This window comes from Anomalospiza imberbis, chromosome 2, assembly GCF_031753505.1.
Source record: "Anomalospiza imberbis isolate Cuckoo-Finch-1a 21T00152 chromosome 2, ASM3175350v1, whole genome shotgun sequence".
NCBI classification, from domain to species: Eukaryota; Metazoa; Chordata; class Aves; order Passeriformes; family Viduidae; genus Anomalospiza; species Anomalospiza imberbis.
Window position 1 is genome coordinate 82,249,259 of NC_089682.1, and position 19,174 is coordinate 82,268,432.

The window sequence follows — 19,174 nt, forward strand, 5'->3', positions numbered from 1 at the left end:
AACTGCCCTGGTTTGTGTCTCAGCAACCTCAGCAGCTACAGCAGGTGATATGTGGGAGGCTGAGGTCACGTCCCAACAGGTGAGTGCTATGCAGCTCCCTTTCAAGAAAGGGTGGGAGACAGCTTTCTTTAAAAACGATTTGTGTTTCTTTAAAAACGATTTAAAAACATTTGTGCTGGCTGGCAAGTTCAAACTGCTGCAGTCGTACCTCTGCACATTTCTGTGCTAACTCTAAGGCGAAAAATGTAAGCTTGAGACCAGAGATACCCAGATCTTCACCTGCCTGTATGCAGTAGCCAGCAGATTTGGTGGGAGCCAGACTTGACTTGGCTTGAGAAAAAACATTGCCTCCCTGACCCTTGGGAAAAAGCGGAAGGATTTTAATTTCCCAATGCATGTGGGAGGGCAGTGGTGGAAATCTTCATCAAAAATTTTTCAGAAGCTTGAGGAATGCCAAATTAACATAAATAGCTAAAACTGTAATCTCTTTTCAAGCCCAAAAAATGTGAACCATGCATAAATAAGTTGTTAAAATCTGTTGTATGATAAAAACAAATTTGATTGTAAAGATGCAATTTTTCTACCGTTGATTTTAATTTAGTTTCTACTTATCTCAAAGTATAAGTGAAGAGAAGAAGGAGAAAGAAATGATGGTATGATAGTATGTTGGAAGCAACATACTATTGAGTTTTCATAATTTCACAGTCACTTCTGTTCCCTGTCCTTCTGCTTTATGTCTGTTGAGCTTCTCTCTTGGAAAACCCACACTGCTTATATTATTCTGGACTCTGAACTCTACTCTTCATTTCTGAAGGACTTTTGTGCACTAATTTTTAATATTTAAACAGATTTCTGACATCTTGTCTTGAATCTTTTAAGGAGTCTTTGGCTTCTTCCAGTTTGGTTTTTTTTTCCTTCTTCCAATATATGTTGTGACTGCAACGTAGGAATTTCAGATAAAATAATACAGGACTATATTATAATTGCTGCCATAGGAATATACAGTTCTGCCCCTTAGGATAGACTTCAAGTAACACTAAAAAATTTGTCATGATATAAAAAATAACACATTATTGCAAAAATATTTCTTTCCTCTGCAGAACTAATATCTTTGACTACTCTGCAAAGTTTGTCTCAAGTCAAAGTTAATGACTTCAAAAGAAAACCTTTTGTGTTCTTGTTTATATCAACAATTTTGTATTTTTTCTGTTTTTTAATCTGCCCTTGCTGAGCAGGACTAAATCACTTGCAAAAGGTTATAGGTTTGACATAGCTTAAAAAGGATGAAAGGCAGCACAAAGGAATTTCTCTGGTCAAATAATATTAAAAGTTAAATATTTGAGATTACCTGGTACTCTGAAATGAATTTAAAATAAATGTTAAATGAACCTGCCTGACATTTGTTTTCCTCCAGTCAGTCAGGCATTTTATTTATTGTATTGAAGAACAGAAAAGGAACCACAATTCAAGTCTCTGGAAGTAAATTCTTAATAACAAAAAGCAGTTCAATCACTTTAGCATAGAGTTAAAAGAATGCTTTTTGTGTCAATGCTCAGTGAGTTATAGGAAGTCCAGTTGATAAAATGGAAACATTATTCCAACTTGTTTAGAGTAAGTTTTACAAATAATAACAACCTCTTTAATTCCTCTTGCATACATTTTCCTCTTAAGTCTCTAAAATATGAGTTTGGATTTTGACCTGAAATGGAGGGGAATTTTTCTACCAAGACAGTTTTCAACAGCTAGAAAAAAATAAGTTGAAAAGTTCAATTACTTCTTCAAGGAAAATTTGCCAATTTGACACAGAAAACCAATTTAAAATTCATTGTGAAAAATTAGAGGTCTCAGTTTCAGATGATACCCCTCATGCATCCTGGTTTTAAGCGTAAGAATGATTTTGCAAGCATTTAAATATTAGGCACCTATGTAGGAGTTTGCAGTAGTGGGTTCTAAATGAAAATGTAATCAAATTAAAGGGAAATTAGTCTATTCTTTTCCTAGAATTTCTTAAAATAGTACAATATGAAGTGAGATAATATTTTGATTGTAATTATATTTCTCCTGATTCCTGTTCTATTGTAATGTCTTGCATTTGTGAGGTTGCAGTACACTTTTCTGTTATTACTCATAAACTGACTGGGGCTTACGATGTGCCATGACCCTCAAATTTAACACTTTGTCTGAGTAGGCTTTAAATGAGAATAGTTTTCCTATGAGATAATACTTTAAAGGTATAAACCAGAAAACAGGTCCCCTATGTGACAGTAACTGAGCTAGTTGAGCTAAACCCGTTGTCCTGTGAGCCAAGGAAATGAACCTTGCTTCAATTCAGCCAGAGCCTCTTGGGAGAAGTTGTCTGGCGCCACAAAACAAATTAGTAAGTAGAGACTGAAAACTATTAAGTTTATTTTAAGAATGTGTTGTCAGAGATCTAATAAATTTACTTGTTGCTGCAGGCCATGCATGTATGAAGCCTTAACTAATCCAGGTGGTGTTATTTTTTCCTTCAGAGGGAGGTGCAGGGTGTGGATCTTTAGGAAAAAGGTATTGTGCTTTAGGTAATGTGGGCATTGTTTAATGATATACATGACAGCTTGAATGGTATGTTTGGGTTTTCTCTGTTCATTCTCACAAAGCAATTTAAATTAATTTTCTCATGCAAAGTTAGTGACTACACAAAATGCTAATTAGTTTAATGACAGCATGGAAATAACTTTATAGTAGCAGAACAGTTCTTCTAAACCAAATAATTTTTTTTTTGTTGTTGCCATGTTTAAATATCCAAAGATTACTTTTAAAGTGTTTAAATTTACAAGTTCACCATATAACAGTTCAGGATCAGTTGTGTCTTTGAGTTTTCTCAGGACCCACCTTTGTCAAGAAGACGACTTAACTGGGTTTTAGTTAGCCATATAGACCGGTGGGTTGAACACATTCCTATTACATTCAGTGGAGTGGGTTAAATCTTTCCAGAAGGTGATCCAGCTGTTCCTATAAGATGTGCCTAGTTCTTTCCATTCCTTGTGCCTAGACAGCTAGGTTTAGTTAAACATACATCTTTCATAGGATAACATTAGATTATATGAATCCTATGTCTAGGAAAGATTTCTTGTAAGGATCTCTAAGGCAGATCTCTTGTCTTCACCTTTTGTGGAACAGGAGCCAGTTGAATATGTTCCTGTGCTCTGGAACCTGAGCAAAAACATACTGTGTTTTGCCAAGAGTGGTTATTCACTGGAGATGCTGAATTTTTTGCTCTGAGTTCTTTTCTGCCCAGAAGCAGTGGTCATCCTGCAGAGCTAGTCCCTCGCTTACAGCACAGAATCCAAAACTTTTGGGTTTCCTAGAAATCAGTTACAGACTAAGAACTTAATATGCATAAAGGCTTTCAAAGACACACAGTACTCCAGGATCTTTTTTGGTGATTCAGATTGGGTTGCTCTTTATCCGCTTTGCTCTTTCCTTTGAAAACTCATAGTCTCTTGGTGCAGCCAATAGAGTGACAGTATCCTGGCTCTCGGTGAATTTCTACAGAGCTGATTTATAATGAAATTAATTTAAAGCTATGAGACTAATTGGCTGAGAGCCAGTGCATATTTGCTTGCACAGTTTTTGTCAATGAAAATCAAGTTAACCTCTTAATCAGAGCCCAGTTAATCTCCTGCAGAATGGGACATAGACTTGAATTGGGAATCCTTGAATTAACCCAGTGTGAATCTCCAGACTGCCCTTGGAGACATCCTTAGTGACACTTAGTTGAATTTTACAAGGATCCAAATTTAATACACACTAGGTAACCTTGATATTTATGTCTTGTCTCTCACTTCCCCATCCCTTTTGTAAGAAAGCAGCTACATGGTATTTTTCAGATATTTCTTCTGCTACGTGGCTTTAGGCATTTGCTTATTCTGAGCCCTGTCAAATGTGGCCCTTCCAACTTGTTTCTTGGGTGTAGACATAAAATGAAAAAGAGTTACAGAAAGTACTGAAAGATGGAAACTGTTGGCAGTTCTTTGGATACCAGCAATTATACTTCAGGCAAGCTAAGTCCATAATGCTGGGAAGTGTGTGTTTTCTCATGAGAAGTTCAGAGAAAGCATTGTTTTAGTCCCTAACACTCGGGACTGGTTTAGGGGGTTCGTTTTGGCTGTTCTGCAAATGTATTAAGTTACAGTGGCAGATAAAGTGCAGGAGAGGGCAGAGTCCAGCACGTTGTTTTAGTAATTAGGATCTATTTCAGTATACTTGAAAGACACTTAAAAACATGAAGCATTTTAAAGCTTTTCTAATCAGGTAATATCATTAGGTTATCATATGCATTGTTAAACTTAATTAAAAACTTTCTAGTGGCATGTGTGGTGTGCTGGGTTAACTTAGGCATTTCTCTTCTGCAATTTCCATATGAAATTAAGGCAGTTTTACAGGATATACCCTTTCTGATGGTCATAGCAGAGGGAATAGCATTTGATCATAGAATCAGATTCGTTTGGGTTGGAAGGAGCATTTTCAGGTCATCTAGTCCAATGATGTGCTGCCCCAATGCATTGAAAGCAGAACATTTATTGTCTACTTTATTGCTGGGGGCAGCGGTGGGGGTGAGAGGGGGGTAATAGTTTGGCAGAAAAAAATAGTTGCTTAAGACCTTTGCCTTTTTAACATGAAGCTAAAATGTACTGGGACCATTACACAGTATGGCAAGTCAGAGTTGTTGAAACTATGTGCGTTGAACTGGGCATATAATGTCTAGGTATTTATTCTGACTAGCAGAATCACCTAGGATTTATATGTTTCTCCTGTGTTCTGGTAAAAATAGGTTTATACTTTCCATGAATGACTAGGAAAATAGTTGGGGAAGTGGAGAGTGCTGAGGTTAACAGAAGCTTCATGGCTAAATGGGGAATCATCATGCTGGGGACTAAAATTTCTGCATTTCACACCAGATTTTGCTTCTAATAAACCTGTTGATGGAACTTTATCCTGGTGTATATTAACTGACTTGCCTTGACACAAAAGAGGCAATCAAAGATTAAAAAATGGAATAGATGTCTCAAAATGGACAATTTCCTATTCTTCCCTCTGTGTGCAGCAGACATGTAGACATGTAAACAAGTCAACAAGTATGCACTGCTGTACAGTGATTCCTGAACTTTAGGCAGACTGTTAATACGTCACAGTTGTTTTGATTCTCCTTAGTAACATCATTTTGCAGTCTTTTTAGAAAGCAAAATAAGAAAAGGAAGGAGAAAAGACCAGTAGAAAAAATTTTGGAGAAATTATTTTTTCTTAGTGCTCTATTTACTGGTTGTTTTTTTCCACTCTTTCTTGTTTTTGATATATTTTCTTTGTTGTGGAGGAATTTATAGGTTGGGGTTTTTTCCCCCTTAAGCAAGCTTAGCAAATGACTAAAGAGAGCATATACATTGTACCTTGGAGCTCTACAGGTCCCGAATAGCTGTGTTTGTACAGACATATCTTGTGCACACAGTGAGCGTGTGTGGCTGTGGTTATGCAGGGTAGGCACTCTTTTGCTGATTCATCTCTGATTTTTGCCATTCAGCAGGGAAGTCAGTATCTGCATCAAGATGCATCAATTTCTGTTGTGTCAATAAATGAATACTGAGGTGCAGTTATGTGCTTTTATTTATGAATTAGGGTCTGGAGTAGCTCCTAGAGACAGCAAAAGTACAATCAGGCTTTCCTTACAGAACAGCCATTTTTTTGGCCCCTCGGGTCAACAGTGCTCAAGGTACACAATTTAATGTTAGAATTATTTTTTATACTGTCTTTCCATAGCTCTGTGATCTGTGGAGAAAACTGGAACGGATTCTTTTCTTCTCTGAGCCCTTTGCACCATTATAGAAAATTCTGACAATCTAATCTGTATTTTTTCATGGAGGATTATAATTTTAAGATATCTGAGCAGTATGGCTGGAAAGATGAATACTTGAATGGGAATATTAATTTAAATATTTTTCCCTTCAAACAGTTGACTGACCAAGTCCTCCTCCCCCTCCTCTTTTATTCATGTTATGTAACTGAATCTGTTTTTTCCAGATGACTTGATCTTTTTAGGAATTTCTTGTTTGATGAACTGTGTAATAATAATATGTCACTGTTTTCTGACAGGCAAACAATTTGCTGACAGGATTTCTATAAAGACCAACTCCAAGTTATATCTATCTTTGACTTGTCATATACAGGCAAACCTTTTCAGAAGATTTTGTCCTCAAGGCCTCAGTCATTAAGTCACTTTGTGACTCACTTTCGATTCTTACCTTCAGTTCCTTACAAAGTTTCTAAATGTGTCTCACAACTCTTGCTGTCTCATTTCTCATGAATATCTCACTGCACCACCTCTCATCTAGCATCTTCTGATTTGCCACTGCTGCACTCTGTTCTCTGGCAAAATTCTGGAAACAAGTTTTCATGCCTCACTTTAGCAACATCTTGCCAACCACGTTTCATTGATGCAAACTTCCTTTGGATTTACCTTGTTCTAAGACTGCCCTCCTTCCTTTTCTGTAGTCTTAAAAGTAATGGCGTCCCTCTCTGGACTTATGATGTATTTGTACTGCCAGCACTTGTCTGGAAGAGGAATAAAAGCGAAACTGTCACTGGGGCATAGTAGCTTGATGATTTGCCCAGCAGCTAAATGTCTGACTGTGCCCAAGAGCAGTGCTTGCGAGCAGTGCACAATCCATCTGCTGATAGAAATATTATTGTCAGGCAGGTACTTATTTTAATAGTGAACCAAATGAAAGTGGTATGTGCTGTTTTATTTCTGACATTTTATTCCGACTTCTAAAAGCTGTACTCATGATATTCTTCACAGGTGTTGTGTTTGTGTGGTGCTTGGCTCTATTATGTTGTAGCAGTTTCATCCAGATTAGGCAGGGGGGAAATAATTATTAATAATTAATTAATTATTAATAATAATTAATTAATAAAAGTGTCTACAATGTAAAGGGTCGCAACAATTTTAAACACTGCTAAGGAAAAATGCACATATTTTTGCTATTTCAAGGCAAAGCTAATCTTATTCAAAATTAAATGCCTAAATTAAGTAATACCTTTATAAAATGCATCTTTCCAGGGTTTGGCTATAAAGACAGTTTAGGATTTCTAGACCCAAAGTAAATACCTGAAATTAGGTAAGGTATATCATATGCTTCCTGCTCTGTTTTGTTAGAGGTCTGTAGTAATAATAACAATAATAGTAGAAATAGTAGTAGTAGCTAATAATAAGAAGAACAGCGGTTTTATTCTATAGGACAGTGGACTGTGAAATGGCTTGTATAAATCAGAAAACATGTCTTCTGAACATGAAAAAAAGCACAAAATGAAAACACAAAGGTTTAAAATACCTATGTTCTTTTCTTAAAGTTTTGAAGCTGATGGGTTTGGCATTGCACATTCTAAAAAGTGAACATTCTATATTTCAGGGACAGAAGTAGGTCTGTAAAAATGGAGGCTTGCTGTAACCCCCTTAAGAAATATACTTTTTTGTTGGGGATTTTATATTCTATTAAAAAAAAAAGAAAAAAAACAGTTGAAAGCAAGAAATAAGTGAAATGAAGACAATAATAAATCTTTTTTATTGCCTGTCTGGTGATTTTTTTTCTTCCTAAATTTCATTCATAAGTGACCTGTATGTAAGATGTAGATTGTGTGCCTTTGTCCACAGCACATTTAACCTTGAGTTCTTTGGGTAAGAGAACAATTTATGCCAGATTTTCTTTTGCTTTCTATCCTCTGGTTAGAGTATCTTTTGTTTAAAAGGATGCAAACTGTGCTAGAAAATTTTCCTTTACCTTGGCAGTTTTAAAAATCTGACATTATCATTTGTAGTAAGCTCATGCAGCAGTATTTCTTCTCACTAGTGGTACAAATAGGTTCTCTCTCCTCTAAAAGACAGTAAATTTCCATCCTTTTTATTTGTCAGAAACTTTTATTCTTCTGTTAAATTATGGTCAAATTATGTGCAGTGTGTTCAAGGGTGGCACAGAAATGGCTTTTCTCGCTGGATTAGAGAACAAGAAGTATTCTGTTACATTTGTCCCCATAAACTAATGGGAAGACATAACATACATCTAACCTAATGTAAGTGCTGTTGTAGTTACTGCTGTAACACTATAGCTGCTGGTTCTCTCTGGTGCTCATTAGTTTCTGATATGTGTGTTTGTAGACTTCCCCTTTGTCAGAAACAATAGAAATCAAAAGAGCAGAAAGGAGCAGGATGAGGAGTGTGGGGAGATACTCCAGTAATCATTTCCTTCCTTTCATCTACACAGTACCTTTGCCTCTATGTGAGATTGCACAACTTTAGTTCCTGGTTTTTCTAGAAGGCAGGTCAGTAAAGAAACATAGAGGCTTATCTTTGAAGCAGAGTAAAAGCATGTGGAGTGGCTGCCTCATGGAAGAAACTGGAAGGGATAAACCCACCTTCATTTGTCTCTTCCTCCAGTAATTAAGCCATGAATTAATTTAAATGCTTAGATATGACTCTCTGCTGTTCACTTTTTTCACCAGCTTGGGTACAGAAGTGTTAATTTCTAAAGGAAATTTCTTTCACATTCAAGACATTTGGTACCTCAGCAGCAAACCTTGTTCTGTAGCAGCACCTTGTGGGAAGGAAATCAGACTACAGTCTCCCACACTGGCCGGCATTCCCAGAAGACAGTTGCTGAGTGAGCATCTGCCATCAGTGAGCTGAGCAGCTTATTTTATTACTGTAGAACTTACAGAAGTCTAGAGTAATAAAAAGCACATCCATTAGGGTGATATACGGAAGGCACCCCAAATACATTTTAATTAATGCTTGATGCTTTTCTCTTGAGAAATAAGAAATTTAGTGCACTATATATGTAAGCATTTAAGAAAAAATTTACTCCTATGTGTAGCAAATGTGTTATGGTTAAGTTCCTTCCTTGTAATTTCTTAGCTTTAAATCTTTAAAACCTTTGGATTGTGATGTCCAGATAGATACATACCTTACCCAGGATACAAGGTTGCATGAACCTCCAAAGACAAAGTAATCTTTAACAAAAATGAAATGTTATATATATATTTTTTAAATTTTGTTTTGCAGGAGGCAATAAGCTGAGGAATCAACATTTTCGCCTAAACTGGGCATGGATCTCCTTAGAAAAGGAGTATTACTTAGTAAATGAAGACACTAAATATCTTGATGTTTTTCTTAAACGGAGAGGTTACCTGGGAGAAACCGCTTTTATAAGTAAGTTCAATTCTAATCTTATCAGTTGCTTCTATAAATCACTGCCCAGGCAGTTGATATACTGTGTCAATGCAACTATATCCTATTGCTGCTGTTTCACGATAAGCAAACTATATTTGAAGAAATATATTTATTTATTAAAGAGTGTACATTTTATATGCTATCTATATAATTTCTTTAGTTAAAAAATGAAATTTTTCCTTTTGTGTTTTTTTTTTGTCTTCTGCAATTAATTTCTGAATAAACAATCGAAAACATGGTCCTTCTTTCTTTGATTTGATTGGTACCACTGTTTCTTTGTTTCACTGAATGCAGTTCCTGTCCAGATCTTCTTTTCCCTATAATGAAAAAATAGAGTTGTAGCAATTGAAAAGACAACAATAAACATATATCATTTTCCAGGAAGGCTGTTGTGAGCTGGTCTGACTAGCAGCTACAAGCATTAGGCTCATTTTCTTCACTCAATGTTGGCAGTCAACTGAGGCTGATACAGGAGGTGTTGAAAACTGTTTGCAGTGTCTGGGGAGTGAAAAGGTGAAAAAAAGGTTGTGTTATCACATCCTGCAACCTCACACCTGTTTCTAGCCTCTGGATTTGTTTCCTCCTCTGATGCATTTGCACCAGAGAGCATTATCCTTGTACAATTTCACACTGAAACCTATGATGAGCTTATATTGCTTAGAGAAAACACTCAATTTAAAACTGTTTTTTCAGACAGCCTTAAAATGGGAGGGAAATGCCTGTGAAAACCTGTTTCAGAGCATTCTGAACCTGAGGCTGGAAGGCCTGTGCCATCTCTCTGGATTGACTTGTTTGAATTTTTTCCCAAGGACTTGCACTTCATCTTCACTTTAACCTAATGATTGTCATTATGCAAACATGGAAATAAGAGGATCATAATTTTTAAAAATTCTTATTGCAATGACAATGAAGGCAATGGTTCAGGTTTTGCATCTTCTTTCGTTTTTATTCAGTATATTTTCCTTTGTGTCTTTGTGTTTTCCTTAGCTTTCCCTTTAAAGTCTGAACTTTCCAGGGATGTTTTTATTTTTTCTAAGAAAAAGAAATATTTTCTGGGCTTTCAGGCAGGATGCTGTTTAGATGTTCTGGAAAAGAAGAGAACCTGGAGGGCTAAAAGGAGAGAGAAAAGTTGTCCTTTTTGGGCATCCATAATTGAATTATGGGGAAATGGAAATTTGATATAACTTCAGAGAATGTAGAGTTTTTCAACCTCTATATGTGACACCCAATATAATATTGATCAAGTGTAATGGATTTAGTTTGAATGTTCTCAGGTTGTGGAAAGTATATTTTTCTACATGTCTTTTAAATGTGACACAATGGGAGAAAAATTACCAGTGATGTTTATAATGACCTGAATTTCTGATTTTAACAGGTATTAGCACCAAAGATGGTACTGCCAAGAAAGATAAAGACTTCAGAGGAAAAGCCCAGAAGCAAGTGCAGTTTAACCCTGGTCAAACCTTAGCTACATGGCGAGTACGGATTTTGAGTGATGGTGAACATGAACATTCTGAGTCCTTTCAAATTGTTCTTTCTGATCCCGTCATGGCAATTCTGGAATTTCCTGCTGCATCCACAGTGGAAATTATTGACCCAGGAGATGGTGAGAACCTTTCCAGAACTGTACTGCAAATATGTGCATGTACCAAAAGATAAACTGGAGGGCAAATACTGTGAATAACAGTGGATACTAAAGGTTTACTGTCCTCAAAATATTTCTGAAGACAGACTTGGGCGTCAGGTAGCCATTTGTCCTCTATCACTTTAAGTGCTTGATGAAGGGTTTACTCAGGTAGCATGTTTTTTATGAAATACCTGCATTTTTTTATGCTATGTTATTTCTAGGGGCTTTGTTTTCATTTTAGGTATAACAGGCTTTCAGTTAAATGTGTTTGCAGACTGAATGTGTCTGAAGGGTTGGCTGGAGGCTGACTTGATTTATTCTGCCACGGTAATTCAAGTTGGAGAGGATGGTACAAGAAAGTCTAGGCTGGTTAATCACAACAAATTTGGTCTTGGAGCAAACTGCTTGCATCAGTTAGGCCTTATATGAACCTGAGAAGCTCAGTAATAGTAAAGATCATTAGATCAAGTGTAGCACATGCTGTGTCAAGAACAAGTAAAATTATGGTTAAATATAAATTAAGAAATAAGCTGTTTAAAAAAAAAAATAAAATAAGCAGAGCATGCTCTGGTTGCTTTGCATCTTTTCAGCTGCATCCAGAAGCTTGAACCCATGGGCTGTAGTGGGACAGAACTGTCCTTAAGAAATCTTTTAAGTACTGGATGACCATAACAACTTGAATTATATGGTCTTCCCTAATTAACATTTGAAGAGTGTTGGGTGTGGAAATTATCAGAAGTGTCTTAGTTCCTAGTTACAAGTGCAAGTTAAACCAGAGCTTATCTCACATCCATTTTTAATCACTGAGAAAAATAGTGTTTCACTTGAAAAGCAGCTTGTATGAGACACAGAAATAGCTTGAAAATGTGTTAAATCTCTTTATCTTTTCTGTGATCAGTAAGATAGCACAGTTAGAGGTAAATGGCTGAGTCTTCTTTATGCCAACAACAGTGTTTTATATTTCTTACATTAAGATAAAATTTTTACAGTCCTAGAGAATTTGTATTAATTATACATAAAGAGAAGTTGCAGAGGGCAAAATCAAATGCACAGCTGCAAACCAAGGAGTACCTAGAAGAAAACTAGAGAGAGAACTTTGGGGGAAGGACTGTGTTACCTAATAGCATTTTGAAGCTCAGGGTTTACCAAGCTCACTGAATAAGAGCCAACAAAAGTTGTATTCTGCTTCCAGTGAAAAAATCATTGATTTGAGTTGTGTAGCTTTAGGATCAAGACTGTGAGTTTGTTCGGAAAGCTGCACCAGCCTCTTGGGGTATGGGACATTGGTTAATGTTTCATTGGCAATATAGATTGCATAGGGATATGGCTTTTTATACTAGCTGTGATGGTGTAGCTCATTCTCCTCCAAGCTTTTATGTTGTTCATAAGGTCTGTTAGACTTTTATAGTGCCATTTTACTCCTGGTTGAATAATTATGAGAGAGAGAGAGAGCAAGGAAACCAAATAAATCAGATTCCTGCATGTTTTGGAAGGTTAGAGTATTTTATTTTGCCAATTAAATTCTAAAGGGAGAAATAGAAGGAATGAAATTAGTTGGGTTTTTTTAGTGGTGCCTTTTGCTTTACTTTAAAACAAAAAAGTAGGGATTTGATATTTTTCATGTTGAATTTTTGTCTTGCCAGAATAGTGAGTAGTCTCGGTCTTATCAAACCTGAATTACAGCATTTTTAAGGCAGACTTTTGACCTCAAGTCATACTAGTAGTATTGGAGAAATAAAACCGGGAACATGTTTTCAAAGAAGTCACCTGACAATTTTCAGAACATTGTTTGCCAAAGTACTCTGAAATGATGAAAAATCTGCTTTGTGAAGTCAGCTGATACCACTTAACTTGATATTATACAGATTTATATTCTATTTGGGTTGTGGTCACAGTAATGAAACTGTAAAGGCGCTTTATAATTATGTGCATAGCTACTTTTTGTTCTTGAGTTTTTGAAAGAACAAGAACAAAATTGATCCTGAATCCCAGTAACAGCATAAAACCCAGCAATCTGATTATGTGAGCATAAAATAATAAAGGAATTTAGAATGCATCTTAGTGGGTTTTTCCCCTGAAAAAAGATCTGATATCCTTTTGTATGATACATTTTAGAGTGAGATTGCTCCTCAGACTTCACTGACTGTATTGGCTGGGTCTAGTAAAAAAGTAGTGTAGACATGTAACCAACTCAAATGTCCAAGTCAAGAGTAGTATGTCAAGAGCTGAACCTTGCTTCTCAATGCCAAATGATTTTCCTGGTTATCTTGATGCAGTAGGTTAAAGAATGGCCTTGGTGAACCACAGCCTGTGTGTGAGCTATGATATTGATATTTCTGTAGTTAACAGTTAATAATTAAATACCATGGAAATAATGAAAATAGAGACTTCGTGGAAAAATTCTCCAAACAGTGTCTTGCATCATTAACCCTAGATAAACAAATCAGTCCCATTAGAGATGACTTAATAAGGACTTGTGAATTCAGACCTAATGATCTGATTTTCTTTTCCATTTCTGAAGCAGTAAGGAACTCTACTTCTCTCACCCTTCAAATTTTACTGACAATTGAGTGGCATTGCCAATAAATGCAAGTTATTTGTTGCACTTTAGAATATTCAAAAATGTACAGTTAATGTACAAGTGACTTCATGAGGTTCTTTTCTTTGCAGAATCAACGGTCTTTATTCCTCAGTCCACCTATACTATTGAAGAAGATGTTGGTGAGTTATTTATTCCAGTCAGAAGAAGTGGAGATGTGAGTCAGGAACTGATGGTCATCTGCTACACACAACAAGGTAGTAGAATCTACTATAGAATAAAAAAAAATGGCAAGAGTGGAAAAGAGACAGAAATTTAAAAATATTTATTCCATCTATTTTATAATAAAATTGTTTATCACTCTGTTAATTACTTTTTCATCTAAATATCTTCAGTCTCAACTGCAAATGTATTAATCTCTGCAATCTGTCTAAGAGTATTACTGAACGCAGTTTAAAAATCATCATGGAGAATTGAAGAGGATCTGTGTCCTTTATATTTCTGCAAGATTTTTATATGCAGTCTCTTATATCTGAAAGTGATGAGAACTGAAACACTGCAGTAATTGCCCTGGCAACTCTTTGCTTCTTTGTATCTTGAAAAAATTTATACAAAATTATATTTTTTAATTGTCATACTTGTCCTTCCTCTGATTTTTAGTCTCTTACTAATAATACATGTGCAGGGCATGGGGTTTCTACATCTGCAGTTTTATTATTATTTTTTATCTGGAGAGCTGCAGCAATATTTTGTGTAAAGTGATCTGGAATCCAAATAAATTATTTTCATGACATTCTGTCTGTTCAAGTCCACTGGTATCTTCAATGTGGGTAAAATATACTAAGGTAGTTAACTGGTAATCCTCACAGGGGCTATTTTGTCAGTCTGTCTCTTGTGATAGGCAATATTCCTTCAGACTGGAAAGGTGCAAATGATTTGAAGGACCACACTCTTCCATTGTATCGTATACAGAAGTAGTAGAGACCTCAGAAATGGGTCAGTGGACCTCTGACCTTGTTTGCAGCCCATCTTATCACCAAAAAGTAAACAGAAATTCAAAGATAATGAAAATAAAAATCCACCTCTGCGAGGAGATCATTGTAACCATTGTATGTATAGTGACTGTTTTCCTTTTATGCCACAGGAACAGCATCTGGCACTGCCCCAACCTCTGTACTTTCCTACTCTGACTACATATCCAGGCCGGAGGATCACAACAGCATTCTACGTTTTGACAAAGACGAACGAGAAAAAATGTGTCGGATCGTCATCATAGATGATTCCTTGTATGAAGAGGCTGAAACCTTTGATGTTTTGTTGAGCATGCCCATGGGTGGAAGAATTGGTGCAGAATTCCCAAGCACTCGCATTACCATTGTACCTGACAAGAATGATGGTAAGATATATAATTTAAGTGATACCCCCAGTGCAGGACAGAAACAACAAAGAACATCACATTCAAATCAGCATGTGGGTTTTGTTTTTCTTCCTGCTGGTTAAAACACATGCTGCTTCCATCTTGAGATTAGAAAATATTATTGGAAAGATATGCAGGTTTTTGAAAGTATTTAGTATTGCTGATTTATTGTTTGACAAAATCACATGAGCAGTGATTCAGAGCAAGGAGCTGCCCCTTTCTATTCTGTCACATTAACAGACATAATCCAAGATGTCACCTTGCATGGACAGCCTTGTTTCTGTGATTCTGAGGCTGTGTCTGAAAGCCTTTGTGCTCATTCAGTTATGGTGCAAGGGCCCTATTGGAGGCCCTGATGGGGCAGAAGCCATCTAACAGCTCCCAAGAGGAAAGCTATATTTCTTCAGATTTGATGCTGCATTTGAATTTCTGCGTAAAAGTGTCCATTTGTGCTCTCTTTGTCTTTTTAATAAAGCAAATATTCAGATAAGAGTAATGTTGCTTTAGAAATTGCCTCAGTAGGGAAATGCTGACAGAATTATGTTGTTTGTTCAACTAGTTAATAGCTTTAAGATATTGCTTTGAAAGAGACATTTCTGGTGGTGATTAGAACAAAGGGTGTGACTAAGAGTAGAATCAGCAAAATGTATCACCAACTTTTTTCAAAAATACATGTAGTATTGCTGCCTCAAGCCTCTCTTTTAATGCTTCAGCATTGGTGTGACAGCTCTTTTTCTAGGAGAAATAGCATGAAAGTCTCCTGGTACAATTGCCCCATTTATGTGTGGAGTTTGGAGACTGACATCTCAACTGTAAATTCTGAGATAAGACTACTGATAAGCTGTTTGAGTCCTCTCTGTGAGGCCATAAACCATCTATTGTGACACCATCATATTTCCTAAAGACTAAAGGGAGCAATTACATAGTACAGTACTCTTTGAAAGTCTGATGCCAAAAGAGACCATTATTATCAGCACAGTGATTTCTCTCTAGGTAATGATACAAAAGGCAGCTCTTCAAGGCAGGAAGTCTGCACCCATCTAATTGCCTCATAAATACTCAGCCTGCCTGAAATTTCTCACCTGAAATCCTGTGACAGAGGTGACTTTGTTTTCTCTGTGGAGTATTTGGGTAATCATATAGCGTTAATGACTACAACAGGTTGAAAAAACAAGTCTTGTAAGGTCGGAGATCATATATCAAATGCAAGGCAAAATAGAAATCTTTATCTGACTCTGCTCTTATAGCAAACACAAATTTATTCATTTAGGAGCTTCTGCAAGAGTTGGATTTGTATGAATAATTTTGATGAATTCATGAACTTTAAAGTTTGTACATAGCAGAGTATAGAATATTTAGACAATAGCCATTAAAAAGATGTATTCATGGAGAAGCTGATTACCCAAAAATTGAAAGTGTTCTGACTGCTTAAATATGCATATGGAGAGTTTGGGATGGAGATAATGATTCTCCAAGACATTAGTTAATATCAGAGACGAGCTGAAATTAGGCTATCTAACTTCAGTGGGAATCCCAGTGACTCCCAGTCACAACAGAGTACAAAACTTAATATTTTATAAAGCTCACACAAAATATTAGGGAAGTTAATGAGAAATCTCCTTTAACACTGCTATCAGAAAGCAGGAGATGTAATTTAGTTTGTGTACACTGTTCAGTTTTAAGTTTCTGCATTTATGAGCACAAGCTGCCTCAGAGCTACAGACTTTTCTACACAAATTAATTTAGCAAAGAATAATCTTATGGTATTTATTAAAAGAGCTGTGGAAATGTTTGAGAAATTAGAATAGAATATTTTCATCATGTAGCAACTGAAATATCTATACTTGTTGGTAGGAGTAAAGAATATTTGGGATATTGAAAGATAAGGGGTCTTTGAAGGATAGATTTGGAACACTTTTTTGCAACCATTCAGTTTTCTTTTTGCACCCAAAATGTTGCATATGTGGTATTTGAAATTATGTGGCAGAACTCCTTTTTACAGTGAAAGAATTCCCACAAAGAATTCCAGCACATGCAAAACCAATTCATTTACCAGTAAAATTTCCAACCATATTCTTTTTAGTTTGCATAAAAATATAAGGCATGAATAGTATGTAATTGTTTCATCTGACATCTGTTGCACTGCCTTATCTATAAAAAGCAAAGTGCAGACTACAGAGTAGATAAATTATAGATTATAGATTACACCTTGCGTATTTTTTTATTTATTCACACACACATACATATATACACAAGCACATATTTATGTAAGGTGCGAACAATTTAGCACCCTGGCAGTCATGATTGAATTCTACATAAATAAGCAGAGGATTTTAAGCAGCATTGGTTATTATTGTTTGCAGTGCACAAAATTAATTTTACTAAGTTAAACAAGTGTGGTATGTTAAAAATTTTTTTTCTTTAGCTTTTAACAGTAAGATTTAATTCAGAAGATGTCTAAGATAGAGGTTGGTAGAAGCTTTAGTACATTTGTAATAGCCTATCAGCTGTACTAATGCTGTAATTCTGTTGTCCACTTTAGTCTCAGCTTCACATCTACTGATACATATTTCTCATTGTTTGCTTAAATTCATCTTCTACTTAACAGTTTTTTTTTGGACAAATGTCACAGTGTGTCATTAAGTGATGTCTCCAAGGACTGTGACTGGATTAACATTATGCATTGACTTCTTCAGGCCAAACAAAAAAAATAGCAAAGGTCAAAGTTTAATAATGCTACATGAGATCTTTCCTATGGAACTCAAGTCAGCACTAGCAACATTGCCTTATCTCCTCTGGTATTCAGTGTGGGTTAATTAGGAAACACTTACCTTTAGCACCTACCATCCAAGTATTTTATTTCATCCAAGTCTTCTTTATGTCTAGAAACACTCACCTTCAGCACCTACCATGCAAGTATTTTATTTTTAGAAAATGCCCTTTGGGTCTAAGTAAAATGCCATAGTTGCTATATAATCCTGACAATAAAAAAAGTAAGAGGCATGCTTTAGTGAACTACAGGGTATTCACTAAATTCTGAGCAACTGAAAAGTTTAACTGGGGATTATACAGTTGTGCTGTGCTGCCAAAGCAAAATCTGGGGAAAAATTGTAGTATGTAGAACATGCACTGGTATATTTATATATTGTGAATGCTGATTTTCAGATTGGTGCTGCTATTGGGACATCTCCTAATTTGGAAGGGACTTTTCCACATAGGTACTAAAGTTAGATAGAAAAAAAGAAAAAAGAAAAAAATTAAGTTAGTGAACTAAGTAGCAGAAAAAACTTCATATTGAAACCTTGGATTCAAAGTTACACATGCCACTACAGTTAAGGCACTAAAAAGTAAAAACATAGTTTGTTGGAGTCAGATGTGATGTGATAGTTATTAGCTGTGAACCATGGAAGAAAAGCATGCATAGGGAAAAGATTTATGTAAATCCTCCACTTCTGGGGTGGCACTAATTTCACTTGGTATCAGCCTCTATAACTTTAGACATCTAAATCAAATAGGCTATTACAGGATTCTCCTATAGTTATTGAAAAGAGAGATGTGCTCCCATGAAATATCCCATCCTAGGACAAGTATCTAAATTGTTGAGCTCAATCATCAAAGATACCTGGTGCATCTGAATACACTGGTTTATGACAGTAGGTATAAACCCTACCTTAGAAATCTAATTTGCAAATACAATTTTGTAAGCACTACTGGGCATGAAGGACATACCTATACTGCACAGAAAGCACAGAGTTCAGCATAAAGCTCATTTGAAGGAGGCAGTTTACATAATAGATAAATATTATGCATCTAGGAAAAGGAAGATGAGGCTAATGTGCACTTTTCATTCCCCTTGGACAGAGGAATCCTGGAATTTAGTCTAAGACTCATGAAAATACTCAGACCCTACTCTTCCATGGAAATGCCTTAATCCTCAGGCACGTAGCAACTAAGCTAGATCAGTCTGGAAGTGCTCTGTGTTTTTCCAGATGAAGTGGTGACTCTGAAATAATTTCATAGAGAGAAAGAAAAAATGAGATCTAAGTCTTTTGTTATTATTCATCTGGGAATGAAGAGCCTGTAATTTGGTTCTAGCAGTAACTAATGTTACTGTCTTGTATGCCACAAGTCTGATACAAAATTCTTCAACAAGGTTCTTCATAGTCCCAATATGTTGACTGCTCTGCTAATTTAAGCTCTCTTTTACTTACTTGGTTTTTTATTGTGGGCAAATTTAAAACTCAGTTTGTAATCACATTTGGAAACCTGAAGAGAAGAGGTGTGGTGAATGCAGAGCTGGAAGTTTGCACCTAAGGGGGAAATACTCACAGTTAT

The 19,174-nt window shown here is 36.0% G+C and overlaps 1 protein-coding gene across 1 annotated transcript in view; it reads left to right on the top strand.

The window, feature by feature from the left end:
• FREM2 (FRAS1 related extracellular matrix 2) overlaps window positions 1-19,174 on the top strand; it is a 115,602-nt gene that overhangs the window by 51,737 nt on the left and 44,691 nt on the right. The window contains exons 3-6 of the mRNA XM_068182066.1: window positions 9,089-9,235; window positions 10,632-10,862; window positions 13,554-13,679; window positions 14,567-14,818. Of these exons, the coding sequence (XP_068038167.1) occupies window positions 9,089-9,235; window positions 10,632-10,862; window positions 13,554-13,679; window positions 14,567-14,818 (756 nt within the window). The remainder of the gene's footprint in view (window positions 1-9,088; window positions 9,236-10,631; window positions 10,863-13,553; window positions 13,680-14,566; window positions 14,819-19,174) is intronic.